This window comes from Malaclemys terrapin, chromosome 7 (assembly GCF_027887155.1).
Source record: "Malaclemys terrapin pileata isolate rMalTer1 chromosome 7, rMalTer1.hap1, whole genome shotgun sequence".
Classification (NCBI taxonomy): Eukaryota; Metazoa; Chordata; order Testudines; family Emydidae; genus Malaclemys; species Malaclemys terrapin.
The window spans coordinates 107234188-107247999 of NC_071511.1; the positions used below are offsets into that span (position 1 = coordinate 107234188).

The window sequence follows — 13812 nt, forward strand, 5'->3', positions numbered from 1 at the left end:
GCCATGGAGTGTCCTCCATTTGGAGGCACAGAATATGGTAACCCTACCTTAACCCCACTCAATTCCATGGTTCGAGAAATAAGGATTAGATTATCCTTCCTTGTCTTTCATCTTCCCTCTTGTTAAGCAATGCTCAGTGCTGGCTCTCTGCTATAATAGCCCCCGAGACAGAAAAGGGGTGTGTGTGTGTGTGTGTGTGTGTGACAGGGACCCCTTGCTGAAGTGACCCAGGTCTGACCCTCCCCTCCCCTCCCCCCCGGAGGGTACAACACCCAAGCCAGCCTGCCGCTCGAAGGGCACTGAGAAGAGACGTTATTTAAACACACAGCGCTTCACAAGCGCAACTGAGCCCGGCCGGAGCAGCCCCGATCCCTGTACGTGTGGTCACACCGGACACGGCTTCCACGACCCCAACTCCCCTCTGCCCTTACTCCAGCCGCACAGGGCAGAGGAAAAGTCCTCCAGCAGCCTAGAGGGGCTGGCCGCAGGTGTGCTCTAGCCCAGCCGCGCTCTATGGTGCGCGGGCACTTCCGGCTTCTCTGCCGCCTGGAGGATGAGTGTCGCCGGGGAGCGGCCACGTGACTCCTCGGGGCTAGGGCCGGAGTTCGGCCCCTCGGCCCTGGGAACCAAAGAGCAGTGAGTCCCGGGCGGGGCGCGGCGCGGCGCGGCGCGGGGCCTGCCCAGCACCTTGGGCGTCGCAGCCCCTGGCAGAGTCCCGGGAGAGCGCAGGGTTTCGTTCCCTAGTGGCCAGGCCCTGGGTGTGTGTGTGCAACCAAGGGTTGCCCGTTTGGGATGGACGTATTCCTGGAGGTTTCATCACATTGACATGATCTTTAATTAAAGATTCATCTTTAATTCCTGGAGACTCCGGGACAATCGGGTTGGCAAAATTGTCCCCAAGCCCATTGACCTTCATTGGGACCTTGGTTCCTGCTTCCTCTGGCGCTGCTGAGCCCTGGTGATGTCTGCGCTGCGGTTGTGAGGTGTCATCCCCAGCCCGGGTGGGCAGGCTGGCGAGTTGCATTAGGGCATTGAAATAGTGTTGTGGCTTCCGCGATGGCTGGGTATATGTCCCCTGGGGATCAGGAAGGCTTGTACTTGGGTGCTGGCCAGACACTGCCCAAACCTTTGACCCCAGAAAAAAGTGCTGGAACTATGGGTGCAAGGGGAGCTGCCGCAACCCCGGCTTGAAGTGGTTTCCATTATATATAGGGTTTACAGTTTGGTTCATTGGCTCTCAGCACCCCCCCTAAAAAGATTGTTCCAGCATTCCTGGATCATGCTGCCATTTCTAACGTGAGCTCCAGCTAGGGTGACCAGACAGCAAGTGTGAAAATTCAGGACAGAGGGTGGGGAGTAGGGTGACCAGATGTCCCGATTTTATAGGGACAGTCCCGATTTTTGGGTCTTTTTCTTATATAGGCTCCTATTACCCCCCACCCCGTCCTGATTTTTCACACTTGCTGTCTGGTCACCCTAGTGGGGAGTAATAGGAGCCTATATAAGAAAAAGCCCCAAATATCGGGACTGTCCCTATAAAATCGGGACATCTGGTCACCCTAGCTCCAGCAGAGCTAGCATATATCATGTATTCCTGAGCTGGAAATCAAACCTCCCTGCTGATACCATTTGGGCTTGTCTACACAGAGAAATTGACTGCTATAGCTATTCCAGACTAGCTCCCCCTGTGGACACTCTATTCCAGAATAATCAGAGTGTGATTTCAAAGCAGAATAGTTCATTCCTCAATAGCTAGTCTGGGCAATTTCCCCATGTAGACAATTGTAAAGTAAAAATTGTCAGTTTTTTGTAATTTCTTATTAATGACATTTTCCCCAGGCACTAGATCTCAACAAAGTTAGTTGCATCTTGCTCTCCTTGTTTCAGTCTTTTTTCTTTTTTTAATTTGATTGTGGAGTTTAGGAGGAGAGCATGTGACTTTAAGTATGTAGCAATGTGTTATAGGCCTAATATTTTCTCTTGAACCTGAGGAATGAATCCTTAGTAAATTGTACAATTTCCAATTATTCTTCATTGCTGCTACAGAAAAAAAAAGTTGTTTAAAAGAAGTTTTTTGGACTCTGAGAAAAATACATGATAGTACCCGCTACAAAAATTACAATCTTAGAAGTTGGTGGTTCTGAAAGCTTTTTATAATCCTACAACTAGAAATCAGTTCCATTTTAAAACCCAAAATTTAAATATGAGCTAAAATATTTCAAGTTCTAAGCTCAATCTCAGGAGCAGTCAGAAAAATCGAATTCCTCCCCTCCCCCCAATGCAGTTCATATCTAGCCACCTGCACCTTTTCAGTTCACTCTGATCATCCAGCGTTATCTGTACTGTGGACAAATGTTCCACATCAGTTTGTATAATATACAAATAAATCTTTGACTGAGCAATACCATGGAGAATGTAACAAGTTATAACATGGATCATAAAATAACTGAGTATGCCATTCATTTGTGTCTCAGATTTTGTAAGGGTCAGATTGGTAGTGATTTCTTTTATTTTTGCTTGATGTTCTCAGAGTTTGTAAGGAGCTTCACACTTTTGAGTGCTGAAAGGCTCCAGAAAAGGAACATTACAGTTTATGAGTATGACAAACACCATTATAACCTTATTGATCTACCTTGGCATTAAAATGCTTACTGGAACATGCGCTGTCCTTGCAAGACGGAGACTTTTGATGTAATTTGGCAACTTTACACTGTTCCATCCAACGGGATCCAACCACTGGAAACAGGTTTCAGAGTAGTAGCCGTGTTAGTCTGTATCAGCAAAAACAACAAGGAGTCCCTGTGGCACCTTATAGACTAACAAATTTATTTGGGCATAAGCTTTCATGGGCTAAAACCCACTTCATTGGATGTATGGAGTGAAAACAGTAAGCAGAATATATATTATAGCACATGGGAGTTGCCTTACCAAGTGTGGGGTCAGTGCTAACGAGCCAATTCAATTAAGGTGGAAGTGGCCTATTCTCAACAGTTGACAAGAAAGGGTGAATACCAAGGAAGGGAAAATTACTTTTGTAGTGCTAACAAGGCCAATGCAATCAAGATGGCCCATTTCAAACAGTAGACAAGAGGGTGTGAGTATCAGCAGAGGGAAAATTACTTTTTGTAGTGACCCATCCACTCCCAGTCTTCACTGAGGCCTAATTTGATGGTGTTCAGTTTTCAAATTAATTCCAGTTCTGCAGTTTCTCATTGGAGTCTGTTTTTGAAGTTTTGTTGTTGAAGAATTGTCACTTTTAAGTCTGTTATTGAATGACCAGGGAGATTGAAGTGTTCTCCTACTGGTTTTTGAAGGTTACAGTTCTTGATGTCTGATTTGTATCTATTTATTCTTTTGCTTAGAGACTGTCCGGTTTGGCAAATGTACATGGCAGAGGGGTATTGCTGGCACATGATGGCATATATCACATTTGGTAGATGTTCAGGTGAATGAGCCCCTAATGGTGTGGCTAATGTGGCTAGGTCCTATGATGGTGTCCCTTCAATAGATAAGTGGACAGAGTTGGCAACAGGGTTTGTTGCAGGGATTGGTCCCTGGGTTAGTTTTTTTGTTGTGTGGTGTGTAGTTGCTGTGAGTGTTTGCTTCAGGTTGGGGGGCTGTCTATAAGGAGGGACTGGCCTGTCTCCCAAGGTCTGTGAGAGTGAGGGATAGTCCTTCAGGACAGGTTGTAGATCCTTGATAATGCGCTGGAGAGGTTTTAGTTGGGGGTTGTAGGTGATGGCTAATGGTGTTCTATTACTTTCTTTGTTGGGCCTGTCCTGTAGTAGGTGACTTCTGGGTACCCTTCTGGCTCTGTTAATCTGTTTCTTCATTTCACCAGGTGAGTATTGTAGTTTTAAGAATACTTGAAAGAGATCCTGTAGGTGTTTGTCTCTGTGTGAGGGATTGGAGCAAATGGGGTTGTATCTTAGAACTTGGCTGTAAACCAGTGGTTCCCAAACTGGGGTTCATGAAATGTTACAGGGAGTTCTTGGGGGAAAATTCCCTAATGGTGGACAGAGCTGTCCTTAGGGACTCCGGGCAGCATGGGACCAGCAGCCCGGAGCCCTTGGACTTCCAAGAGCTAAGCAGATCAAAGTAAACACATCTATCACACTGAGGAGATTTAAACTTCAAGTCTCCTTATAAGAAATGGAAAGGGAGGGGGATATTTTTTTGCTGTTTTTAAAATTAAATAGGCAGATACTTTTAAAAACAATACTATTATGAAGAATAAGTTTAAGCTTTGCTGTAACGTGTGTTGTTTGCTTGAACTGCTCAAGACCTGAATGCTTGTATAAGAGGAGCTCTTTGAGTTGGCTTCTTAGATACCTTCATGCTGTTTCACATCTGATACTTCTTGATGAAACATAGGAGCCTTGTCTTATAACAAGCTTATTCAAAATGATGCAAGCTACGAAAGTGAGATCTTGGAAGAGTGTTGCCGTTTTCATAATGTAATAACAATACTATAATGATCAATAATAGTAATAATTAGTGTGTAATAAACATGTCATAAAAACAAATTTTATATTTCCAAGATCACTGCTTTTATAATTTATACTCAGGTAAAGGAGAAATTACCTGGAAATACTCATTTTTAGGAGGGGGTTCACGAGACTTGACATTTTGGTGAAAGGGGTTCACAGGTTGTTAAAAGTTTGGGAACCACTGCTGTAGACAATGGATCGTGTGATGTGGTCTGGATGAAAGCTGGAGGCATGTAGGTAAGTATAGTGGTCAGTAGATTTCCGGTATAGGGTGGTGTTTATGTGATCATTGCTTATTTGCACTGTAGTGTCCAGGAAGTGGATCTCTTGTGTGGACTGGTCCAGGCTGAGGTTGATGGTGGGGTGGAAATTGTTGAAATCCTGGTGGAATTCCTCAAGGGCCTCCTTCCCATGGATCCAGATGATGAGCGAAGATGTCATCAGTGTAGCGCAAGTAGAGTAGGGCGCAAGGAGACGAGAGCTGAGGAAGCGTTGTTCTAAGTCAGCCATAAAAATGTTGGCATACTGTGGGGCCATGCAGGTAACCATAGCAGTTCCGCTGACTTGAAGGTATAAATTGTCCCCAAATCTGAAATAGTTGTGGGTGAGGACAAAGTCACAAAGTTCAGCCACCAGTTTTGCAGTGACATTATTGGGGATACTGTTCTTGATGGCTTGTAGTTCATCTTTGTATGGAATGTTGGTGTAGAGAGCTTCTACATTCATAGTGGCTAGGATGGTGTTTTCTGGATTGTAGTTTCCTCAGGAAGTCAGTGGTGTCTCGAAGATAGCTGGGAGTGCTGGTAGCGCAGGACCTGAGGAGAGAGTCCACGTAGCCAGACAATTCTGCTGTCAGGGTGTCAGTGCCTGAGATGATGGGGCGTCCAGGAGTCCCAAGTTTATGGATCTTGGGGAGCAGATAGAATACCCCTGGTCGGGGCTCTAGGGGTGTGTCTGGGTAGATTTGTTCCTGTGCTTCTTCAGGGAGTTTCTTGAGCAGATGGTGTAGTTTCTTTTGGTAACCCTCAGTGGAATCAGAGGGTAATGACCTGTAGAATGTGGTGTCAGAGAGTTGCCTAGCAGCCTCTCGTTCATATTTCAACCTATTCAAGATGACTATAGCACCTCCTTTGTCAGCCTTTTTAATTATAATGTCAGAGTTGTTTCTAAGGCTGTGGATGGCATTGTGTTCTGCACATGGGGCAAGTGATGCTGCTTTTCCACAATTTCAGCCCGTGGGTTTTAGCCCACAAAATATTATGCCCAAATACATTTGTTAGTCTCAAAGGTGCCACAAGGACTCCCCGTTTTTTTAACCACTAGAGAATCTCCCCAGGTTAGCCTTAGCATATAGTCACTCCCATGACACCTCTTAAATCTTGGTTGCTGGTATAGGAAGTGTGGTATGGGATAAAGAGATGTGACTGGGGCTCCCAGCAATTCCTAGCTCCTATAACAATCCATTAGGGCTGTTGGCAGCTAGTGGAGGTTATAACAGTCTGACCTACTCTGGAGGGCTAACTTAATGTGAAGATCAACCCCAGGATCAGGGGAATGCAAAAACACACTGTTGCCCCCTGGCCCATACCCCTCCTGGGTTGTGCTATACACTTCTCAAACGGAGCTGGAAATCTGGCCCTTTGTTTTGATGCATGTGTCTAATTTGGGAAATTCAGTAGCTTATGGGTTGGACAGGGGGTGTATGATATGTGAATGCAGTCTCCACCTGTGCCCTTTCTTCTTGATCATTCATGTAAGTCATTCCTGTGTTAATTTCATATTCTGTCCTCTCTTCCTCTCTAGTTGGGATGCTGCATATGAAAGTGAATTACAGATTTTTCAGGAGAGTGGAGATGCTGGGGAAATTTGGTAAATAAAGAGAATAACTATCAAATGACATATCCATACAATATTTTTATTCTTTTGAAAATATATGGAGTAAAAGCAAAATAAAAAACTCATTGAGTCACTGGATAGTTCAAAGTATTGGTAATATGATATGGAGCTTTTCACCTTGGAGTCACCAATTCCTATTTGGCCCTATTCTGTTGTGACTGAAAATTGTTAGTTACTCCCTGAAAATTAATTGTTGTGTGTGCAGTGAGTTGGTGGTTGCAGTCTGTTTTACCAGTAGGCACATACTCATTTCACCAAGGACATCCATTATTATCATCAGAGACTCAGAATTAAATAGGTAGCCTCGGGAAGCTTCCAGTGCAATCTTTATTTTATGTGGCCATAAAGAGGGCCTTAGTTTCCAGTACTGATAATCCCAGCAGGTTTTAAGCCATTTGGTTTACTTAAAACTTAAACAAATCAGACTTGGAATATGATCTATGTAGGTTGTTGCCTAGATGCTATAGTGACAGGTGCTTTATGAATGCCAGATAGGGAGAGAGATGAAGTACAGTTGCTGCAGTGCCTTTCATGTGTCTTGGATATGTTAATTACTTAAGCCTCTGTTTCTGATAGGTTTGGAGAAGAAAGCATGATTCGTTTAATCAGATGGATGGAAAAACAAAAGATCCCTCTGGACAGCTCTGTGCTTGACATTGGAACTGGAAATGGTGTTTTACTTGTTGAATTGGTTGGTATTTTGTAAAATTACAGAATCAAAGCTAAGAACAGAGAATATAAATGTACTGCAAATGAGAGAATATTTCTCTGTGAAGCTAAGTTGCTCAGGCTTTGACTTCAGCCCTGGGTGGCAGGGCTTGGAGCCCCAGGCTTCAACCCCAGGTGATGGGGCTTCGGCTTTCTGCCCTGGGCCCAAGCAAATGTAATGCCAGCCCTGCTTCTCGGACCCCCTGAAACGTGCTCGTGGCCCCCCCATTGGGCCCCGGATCCCTGGTTGAAAACCACTGGTTTAGATTACAACTTCTTGGGAATGTCTTCTGTTTCTCTGAGCACTTTAAAGGGAACTGTAAATTTGAAGTCTAATCAGTTTCAAAAACTGTTATAAATAATATCTGGTTCTGTACTAGCTTCTGAATTCCCCTGCCACGGTTTGTAGACTTACTGTGATCTTTTCTTATGTTTTAACATGCTTGTCTCTCCTCTATTGCTGTGTGAAAGACCCACAATAACAAGAGAGAGAACTGACATACTGTAGTATATGGGAAATAGTGAAATTGACTAATGCACAAAGGGCTGTCAAATGCACAAAATAGAGATGTTCCCCCCCTTTCATCTTAGTTATACTATCCTTAGCATTACCTCTGAAAATAGTAGTAAAAATATTTTCAGGCAGAAGTGTGGGTTTTTTAAGTTGATGGTATCCCTTTAATTAAAAAAAAAGTGATAATTTTTCTCTTGAGGTGGGAACACAGCATCAGGTATATTTTAAAGACTGATATTGTTATTTCATAGGAGCACAACAGGGCATGAAGTTGAGCAATCTTCAGTAAGTTTAGTTATGAGTAGTTTTGTGTTCCTTTTCACATTTTTGATTAAATGCTTTGGTAGAATGTCTTAGCTGGTTTAGATTGAGTCAGTGTATGGTATTCACCATCCCAGCACTTTTCCATAGGCTTTAGCAGTTACAGCAGAATTTAAGTTTGTGTGCGGCTCTTGTATTTTTTTTTTTTAAGTTTATAGTCTCCATGAATGTGAGCCAATGCTGTCTTGTCTTCCTAAATAGACAGAAACAGTAGCACTGAGAAGTATAACTGCCCCATCTGTCTCATTAGAGATGTTAATTTGAAACCTAATAGTTTTAAATTCACAGTTAACACTTTCACTGCAGAAGAATGTAGTTATTTTGGATCATACTTGAGTATTGTACCATCCTTGAATCTGACCCCTGATGTAACTTGTAAGCATACAATGAATTTTTATTCCATATCAGGAAAGGTAAAGATGATCTGGGAAATCCACTTCTAAAGGCTATTGGCACCGCCTCCCGCCCCCCCCAAAATTATTCCTCAAGTTATAAAGTGCCCCAAAGTACTGTGGTTTGACAAGGAAAGTTATTTAAGTGAAGTACTATTCTGAAAAATGATCGTGATGTTGATTATTTACTCTCAACTCGAGATGAGATTTGCTCAGTTTATAAGAAAAAGCATTAGTTTGTCCAACTGGCAGCTCTGTAATCTCAGCCCAGGATCTGGAAGTAATACTGGGATTCTTCTGGCTCATGCATCATCAACAGTAATAAAATTCTACAGTTGGAAGCTGGGACCTGATATTTCCATAGAAACTGCAATGCTGAAAGAGCCAACATGAAGTTTATTAACTAAATAGGATGGAACATCTCTGGAACATGGTTGTACAGGGTATGTGGTGGGCTATCATCAGAGCAAGAAGAGGTGAAGTGAAGTCATATCTTGGTTCCCAGTGGGAAAGTAGACACATGTATAAACAGTCAGGAGCAATAAGTGGGATTATACAAAGAAAAATTATTCCCATGGTGGTTAATGCTGGTTGAATCATTGTTTACTCCTGTACAGCAGGCTGTATATTGATGAGGCAAAGCTGACTGACAAAAGTAGGTGGCTCTAGAAGAAGTCAAGTAGACACAGAATGCCACATGCCAACATCCCTTAAGCAGGTGCACCACATGAGTGACCATTGTGATGCTAACAGATCCTGATACCCACCCACAGGCCAAAGCACCCCGAAGTGGGTACAGTACTCACATTGTTGTATGTATCATGCAGGCACAGTGGGGAAACTGCCATTCCACAAGTTCCAACAGACAAACTCTTGAAAACTTCCTCTGTCGTCCTTTCCTTTATTTTTCTCCTCTTTTCTTTCTGTCTCTGCTCCCAGTATTTGTTATCCCACCACCCACAATGTTGGGTCCTCTTGCTCTTTGGCATATGTGTATGATGAGGAGCCTGCAGACCTGCTTACTGAGGGTCTAGTGTACTGAATTGCAGAGAAGTTGTGACTTCTCCTGCCTCTGTGTTTGTGATGAGCTTTTCTCATTCAGCTACCTTTTCCTGGATACAGCATCAGGAATATAGCCCATTCACTATTAATAGCTATGGAAAGACTGATAGAGCAGTCAGGCCACCGCTTACGACTCTGACCTTTCTGTTTCCTGAATGGTAGGAGAGCAGAGAACATCTGGGACCCCTACTAACAGAGATTGTCAGTACATCCTTTAATGAGGGAAATCTACCATCTAATTCAGAACATGCAGAAATCTGGCCAACACTAAAGAAACCATTGCTCAGTGCTAGTGACCTCGCAAACTATGACCCATATTTAACCTGCTTTTTCTAAGGACACTAATCAAGAAACCAGCAAAAAACATTTTCCAATACCAACTACCAGTACCATTGGTCAGGGCATGGTAAAGAGACATAATTGGTTGCTTTGGTGTGTGATTTTTTCCTGTCTGTAGAAGAGGGTAGTTAGTCCACTTACGTTCATCTGGAGCACTCTGCAGCATTCAGTATCATTGATCTCCAAACACTCTTGGCCTGTCCCAAGAGAATGTAGGTGAGCAGAAACTCCCTCAAGTGAATCATGTTGTTCCTCAAACACCAAATTGAGAGGGCTGGTATGGGAACTGTTCTTCCACCTCCAAAGCCCTCAACTATGAAGACTCACAAGGCTCTGGAAGCTCTGGGAAGACAACTGGGGTGGAAGTCTTAGCAGTACACAGCTCGTTGCCAAATCTTTCCATGCCAAATGTGAACAACGCAGTCTCTCAGCTTTCCTGATGTTTAGCTAAAATTTAGAACCTGTATTAAAAGCAGCTAGTTAAAGCTGAACTCACAGAGGTTATGCTGTTAGGAAGAAAGTGCTGCAAAAAGCATGTCTTTGTATATCCCCTGCTATCCAGGGCATCAGCCTTCCTATTAAGTCAGTGCATTAGGATGAGTAGAATTGACTTGGATTATACACAGGGAGCAGACCTGCTGAGTAAGGATAGTTTGCTAGTACACTGAGTAAGATTCTCTCTCTTTCTCTAGGCAAAATGTGGTTACACTAATCTCACTGGAATTGATTACTCTCCTTCTGCAATACAGCTTTCTCAAAACATAATAGAGAAAGAAGGGCTGTCTAATATTAAATTGCAGGTAAGTGTTCAGAGGGATTATGTTAAGGAAAATAGAAAGCAATTGAACCTGAGAGATTAATCGAGTCACTTGATTTCAGACACATGTTAATATACTGACTACATTTTTTGAAATCTAATTGTAGTTCTGTTCACTTGAAGGGGACTCTAACCAACAGCTTATTAATACATCTGTATTTACCAGAAGATCTCTTGGTGAAGATTTTACTCCCCTTGACATCTGTGCAAAACTCCCATTTAGGCTAACAAGAGTGTCATCCCTGAGCAAGGGGAGAGACTAAATCACACTTTAAAAGATCAATTCTGTGTTCTAGAATATATACTCTGACTTTCAGGTAAGAAATAGCAGACTAAATATGTCAAACTACAAAAAATTCAACAGTGGTACAGACACCACTGCTTTTCATGCAGACCAGTTCATTGTTACCTTGTTTTCCCCCTGTCTGGATGTTCTCTTTTCTTATACTGAGGGGCAGGTCTACACTACAGTGGGGATTGATGCTCTGAGATCGATCCATTGGTGGTCGATTTAGTGGGTCTAGTAAAGACCCGCCAAATTGACAGCAGATTGCTCTCCGGTCGACCCCCGATGAGAAGAGTAAGGTAAGTCAGTGGGAGATTTTCTCCCGTCGACCCCCTGTGGTGTAGACCCTGCAGTAACTACACCTAAGGGACGTCGACTCCAGCTACGTAGCTGGAGTTGCGTAGCCGAGGTCGACTTACTGCTATAGTGTAGACGTAGCCTTAGAATAGATCATAAACTCCTTGGGCCATGTCACTTTTGTTCTGTTTATATGCTGCCTAGCACTCTGGGACCCAGGTCCATGACTGGGGCCTCTCAGTGCTGCCACACCGCAAATAGTAAATAATAATACCTTAGAGTGAACTTCCAAATACATTAAAGATTGTGAGGTGCTTAAATACTACTGCAATGGAGGCCAGCTAAAGCACTTCAAATAGGTAGGCATGTAGCTGGGCTCAACTAAAGATTTTTGCATAATGCAAAGGGAGAATCAAATTGATATGGCATCAAAATTATGCAAAGCAGTTGCATGGTAACCACTTCCCAAGTAGACCTAGTGTAAGGAACTCATGCAGCCCATGGAGGGATGGACTTGATCCTGTCTGTAAGGTGCTCATACAGCCTGTGCAGAACTTGTAACTGAATTAGTATAGTTTACCCCCTATTGGTCACTGCTCACCAGAGAACGGCCAGGCTGGCTGTATAAGAGCTCAGCGAGTGCCAGTCAGTATCTGCTCAGGGAAATGGCTGCCTGGCTCCTTATCCACTAGGTGCTATGTTGTGTGCTTGGAGGAAAGCCTGAAACTGCTTCAGCTGATTCTGAGTCTGTTGTGAGTGTTATCTTGTTCCATGACACTTAGATGTTGTCAATTTTTGTGCCCTCACAAATGAAAGCACCAGTCTCCATTAGAGATGCAGCACTTCCCAAGTAAAAGATGATTATTTACATACTATGTACACTTTTGATTTAGGTAAAAGACTTCTTGACTCCATCAGCTGAGCTATCAGGATTTCAGATTTGTATTGACAAGGGAACCTTTGATGCCATAAGCCTTAATCCTGACAATGCAGCTGAGAAGAGGAAGCAGTATGTGAAATCACTCTGCACGGTGTTGAAAATGGAAGGTTTTTTCCTCATAACCTCTTGTAATTGGACCAAAGAGGAGCTGCTAAATGAGTTCAGGGAAGGTAAGTAGTGGGGCAGAGTTATCTGCCAACTTGTGGTTGTTTAAGGTTTTGGTAGGTAAATGTTAAATGTCCTTTTATTGCCGTGTTTATTTGATCAGAGTGGGATTAGACATCGCAGCGATAAAACGTGGGTGCGCATCCTCAGCCTTATCCTCAGTACAACTTCCATTGTTGTAGGCATGGGTAGGGAATTCTGGCTCCCACTTTACCAGTCTAGATGCAGTTCAGGAGTTTTATACCTTCCAACCTCAGAGGACAAGAATTGCAGGCAAGTTATTCTGGAGAAGAAGAGAATTATTTACCAGTATGGCTTTTTTCCTCTGGTCTTTAAAATAGATCTCCCATTCACCCACCCAGCTCACTTTTAAAATTGGGATACATTTTTATCTTTTCTCTTAGTCACAAAGGAACTGGCAGTTGTAGGCTGTGACATTCCATGTGCACTCACATGTCACTTGCTCAGTGAACCTCCTGATGGGTCTGAATTCTTTTTCTTGTTAGTCAGCTTCTGAATCTCATGCCTGAAGCTTGAAACCCAAGTGTACTGAGAACGAGAATTGCTGGCAAATTCTTATCTTTTCTGTCATTAGTCTGCACAATGCAGCTAGCTAAGATTTTATTATCTATGGAGGAGTTTCAGCTATATAAAGAAGCAATATAAAACACAGAACTATAAACTTACAAAGTAACTAACTTGCTTGTTTTCCATATGAATTAAAAGTGGTTTGCAAAAGGTTATCCAAGGGAAGAGTAACATGACTTCTTCTTAATAAAAGCATTAATTTCTGTCTGGCAGGATTTGAAATTCTGGAGGAGTTGTCAACACCCAAGTTCTGCTTTGGAGGGAGAATTGGAAACAGTGTAACAGCCTTGGTTTTCCAAAGAAAAAAATAAGGCCATCCATCTTGGACAAATTAGATTAGCTGAGAAAAGAAAAGTCTTCGCTTCAAAGTAAACCTGATGCAAAGGAGAGAGAGGAAACCTCCCCAGCATCTGTGTAAATAACTGCTCACTGAGTACACAATAAAACACAGTGCTTGTGCTGAACTGCAATGGGCCTCCATAAAATTCAGGGCAAGTTATATATAACTGAAATGTTTCTAGGGTAAATTCTGCTCTTGTGCTGTTTCTCTTTGTTATAGCTTCATTTATTTCAACAAAATTGTGTGGGTGTAAGAGGAAGAATGTGGCACTCTAATTTTTCAGAGACCATCTAAAACTATTCACATTACTTTTGCATTTGAAGTGTAAATATTTTTTTCCTATTTAATTTTTATTTTGGTTTCTAGTGACCAGTTTAAAATAAATTTAAGCAGTAATTGAATCATACAAAGCAAGAAGTCTTATTTCTGTGTTTGGCGTAATAATGAACGTGCTTTTGAGATCTAAACACTGGGCAATTTTTTATTTTATTTTTGTAAAGGAAATATGCATGTTACAGTGTAATTTGAAATCGGCCTTTAGTTAAATAAGGAGGAAAATGAGTGTAAAGATTGTAGCACTCGCAAGACATTATAATGTAGTGCTTTAGGGTGGGATTTTCATAAGTGCTCAGAATTGACCTACTTCTACTTCCACCA

At 42.6% G+C, this 13812-nt stretch overlaps 1 protein-coding gene across 1 annotated transcript; it reads left to right on the plus strand.

The window, feature by feature from the left end:
• Positions 1–527: 527 nt before the first annotated feature.
• EEF1AKMT2 (EEF1A lysine methyltransferase 2) lies at positions 528–13556 on the plus strand. The gene is made up of 6 exons (XM_054035065.1): positions 528–636; positions 6294–6359; positions 6963–7077; positions 10415–10522; positions 12016–12232; positions 13029–13556. Exons 1-6 carry the CDS (start codon positions 554–556, stop codon positions 13124–13126), a joined length of 687 nt encoding a protein of 228 aa, XP_053891040.1. The 5' UTR covers positions 528–553; the 3' UTR covers positions 13127–13556.
• The last annotated feature ends 256 nt before the right edge of the window (positions 13557–13812 follow it).